The 3,666-nt window shown below is 45.8% G+C and overlaps 1 protein-coding gene across 1 annotated transcript; it reads right to left on the reverse strand.

The window, feature by feature from the left end:
- Nucleotides 1-542: 542 nt before the first annotated feature.
- Nucleotides 543-1,164, reverse strand: LOC118663413 (iron-sulfur cluster assembly 1 homolog, mitochondrial-like). Its single transcript, XM_036322986.1, has one exon. It carries the CDS (start codon nt 1,144-1,146, stop codon nt 679-681), a length of 468 nt encoding a protein of 155 aa, XP_036178879.1. The 5' UTR covers nt 1,147-1,164; the 3' UTR covers nt 543-678.
- Nucleotides 1,165-3,666: the final 2,502 nt, after the last annotated feature.

Genomic DNA, 3,666 nt, shown 5'->3' on the forward strand with positions numbered 1-3,666 from the left:
TTTTTATTGATTTTCTACAGAGAGGAAGGGAGAGAGACAGAGAGCCAGAAACATCGATGAGAGAGAAACATCGATCAGCTGCCCCCTGCACATCTCCCACCGGGGATGTGCCCGCAACCCAAGCACATGCCCTAGACCGGAATCGAACCCGGGACCCCTCAGTCCGCAGGCCGACGCTCCATCCACTGAGCCAAACCGGCTTCGGCAGGATTTATTTTTCTTTACAGATCAGAAAAATGACCCAAAGGGAGTGATGGCTTCTCATATTGTCCCCTAAAAAGAAGACAAATATCGCCCTAACCGGTTTGGCTCAGTGGATAGAGCGTCGGCCTGCAGACTCAAGGGTCCCAGGTTCGATTCCGGTCAAGGGCATGTACCTTGGTTGCGGGCACATTCCCAGTGGGGGGTGTGCAGGAGGCAGCTGGTCGATGTTTCTCTCTCATCGATGTTTCTAACTCTCTATGCCTCTTCCTTCCTCTCTGTAAGAAATCAATAAAATACATTTTAAAAAAAAAAAAAGAAGACAAATATCACTTCTGAAATCTAACACACTGGCTTCATTTTCAAAATAGTTATTTTCCTCCTAAGGCAGCCATGCATTGTCAACCTTAAGCATGTGACAGTCACGATTTCTTCCACAGCTTTCCTGGAGCTTACAGCCAGAGTAGTCCTGAGGAGTCAAATATTAAAGCTTTCTCCACAGCCACATGTTCCTTTGATGTTGGGGTTATTGAACACAAACTCACTGGATAACTTGTCCTCAACATAGTCCATTTCTGTTCCTAAAAGTGTTAGCTGTGCGTTCTTTTCGATGAACACTCTGACTCCATCTTGAACAACTTCTTCATCAGAATCTCCTTTTGTTTTTGTATATTCTAGAGTATAAGAAAGGCCATTGCAACCCCTGGTTCGGACACCAACTTTCACGCCTACATGTTCAGGCTTATCTTTAAGAAGTTGTTTTATCTTGTTTACTGCTGAAGGTGTCAGGGTGAGGGCGGCCCGGGTGGCCTGCAGCTTCCTCTTGCTCACAGCCCGGACGGTGGCCCGGACTAACGAAGCCGACATCCTGGCCGGCCCGGCGCCCTGATGTCTCGGGCCGCAGCTCAGATGCCTCAGCCGCTCTCCATGGACACAGCGGCGCATTCAATTTTCCCCATATTTTCTGTCTCAGAGTCCAACATTTGAATTCAAACAGGTGAGCATTTCCCACACCCTCAACCCCACATTTTGCTGTTCTCATTTCCACAACTACATTCTCCCAGGCCCGTGGTGGGCTGCTCCTTATGCCACACCTGCCACCTACTCCTTTGTGTGCATTTCTGGCAGCAGCTCACGTCAAGGTACTATGCTTGCCCCCGCCCCACTCTTGGGCTCCCTGGGCCTGCCCATCTGGCACCAGCTTTCACAGCAGATCTGGCCATGCCCGCCCTGCAGTGGACTCTGGTGAAGGCCCACCTTTGACCAGCTCTGTGCAACCACCTCCCGCCATCTTTGCTGTGGATGGCTGCCACCAGCAACCTTCAGAGGGAAGTGCCTGAGTGTTTTGAAGTTCCACTTCCCCATGGCCTGTAGCCAAAGACTGGAACAGGAGAACAGAGCCCAGTTCCTCGCCTGACTCTTCAAGTTTCTTCTCAGAAGGGAGGCCTCACTCCAACTCATTTCATTGGCCAATGAAAGTCACACAGCAACACCCAGCTTAAAGGCATGAGGAAGTACAATACAGACACCCAGGAAAACTGAGCCTGTTAGCTGAGGCAAAGACCCAAAGTAACCACAAACATTTGTTAATCAGTTATTCTAACGCCATTTATTAAATAAGCCATCCTTTCTCTAGTGATTTTAATTGCCCATATATCATAAAGTTTTCATTGATAGGACTCTTTTTGGGTAGTCTTTCTGTTCCACTGATTTCTCTTTTGGTGCTTGTATAGAATTGCCCTGTTTTAATTTCTGTAGCTTTATAATGCCATTTAATATCAACAAGGGTAAGTGAGACCGGACAACCAATGGTCTTGGACTGCCTGTCACTACTTGAGCCAATTAAGCAGAGACAGGGTTGAATCATATATGAACGCTTATTCCAATAACGTTGACAGTATGGGAGAGCAGCAGGTCACCCACAAAAATCTGAGCCTCCCTCCCCCTAATAAGTCAGCTGCTTATATTGGGTAAGACAAAGATTACATGGGGAAGTAGGCAAAAGAGATAAGAATAGTAGTAGGTATGCAGGGAATGTAGGTTGGAGGTTTGAAAAGGGCAGAGAGGGTACCTCCATTGTTTCTGCCATGATAATAGGCAGTTCTTGGATGAGAATGGACCTCATTCCAAGGTTTACTCAGGTCTCTCGTACAATGCCCAGCCAGGTTAGAAGGTGCTTTCTTTAATCAGAGCAAAGCAATCATGGTTAACAGAGCATAATTAATATTTCTTATAATTATAGCTAGTCCCCAAAATTCTATTTCTGCCCCTAACATAAGTACTCCTTTAAGATTCTTTTTCTCTCTTTTTTTAAAATATATATTTTTTATTGATTTCAGAGAGGAAGGGAGAGGGAGAAATAGAATCAATGATGAGAGAGAATCATTGATTGGCTGCCTCCTGCACGCCCCCTACTGGGGATCAAGCCTGCAATGGAGCATGTGCCCTTGACCAAAATTGAACCCGGGGCCCTTCAGTACACAGGCTAATGCTCTATCCACTGAGCTAAACCAGTTAGGGCTCAAGATTCTTCTTTGAAATGTTTTCTGGCTATTATCATGCCTTTACTTTCTAGAGAGATTTGAAAATCACTTTGTCAAGTCCTCTTTACCCCTCCTATGTGATTTTTATTAGAATGGAATACATCTCTTTACAATATGGTATTTACTACTTTAATAAAACCTGTTTTAAGTCAAGTGTCTCAGTAAGGTTTTGTGATTTTCTTCAACTTTATTCAGTAACTTTCTATTAGTTTGATCTCCAAATCTCTTGCTTCACAGTTATTGTGAATGAGACCCTAATTTTATGTTTTCTAATCATTATTTTAGTAGAGTTGTGTGGAAGAAAAGGGGACACATGCCAACCTGACTAGCTCAGGCAAGGCCTGCATGGTCTTACAAACCCAGAGACCTAGAGCAGTGGTCGGCAATCTGCGGCTCGGCCAACCGCGGCTCGCGAGCCACATGCAGCTCTTTGGCCCCTTGAGTGTGGCTCTTCCACAAAATACCGACTTCTGTGCATGGACCACAAAGTTTCTTTTTTTTTTTTTTTCCCCTTTATTGAATAAGATATTACAAATGTGTCCTTATCCCCCCAATGTCCCCTCATCCTGCCCTCACCTTCACCCCGTTGTTCACTGGGCCACGAAGTTTCAATCGCACTGTCGGTGCGCTCCCGCACATGGTATTTTGTGGAAGAGCTACACTCAAGGGGCCAAAGAGCCGCATGTGGCTCGCGAGCCACGGTTTGCCGACCACGGACCTAGAGTAACCACAAAGAATGGTCTGAAATTAAAAATTTTAAAAGTATATATATTGATTTCAGAGAGGAAGGGAGAGGGAGCAAGAGATAGAAACATCAACGAGGAGAGAGAATTATTGATTGGTTGCCTCCTATATGCCCCGACTGGGGATGGAGCCCACAACACGGGCATATGCCCTGACCAGGAATCAAATTGTGACCTCC

This window comes from Myotis myotis, unplaced genomic scaffold (genome assembly GCF_014108235.1).
Source record: "Myotis myotis isolate mMyoMyo1 unplaced genomic scaffold, mMyoMyo1.p scaffold_m19_p_9, whole genome shotgun sequence".
Taxonomy (NCBI): domain Eukaryota; kingdom Metazoa; phylum Chordata; class Mammalia; order Chiroptera; family Vespertilionidae; genus Myotis; species Myotis myotis.

What these genes read in the sequence shown, in the direction of transcription:
- LOC118663413 (XM_036322986.1), bottom strand. Translation starts at nt 1,146, where the DNA reads ATGCGCCGCTGTGTCCATGGAGAGCGGCTGAGGCATCTGAGCTGCGGC.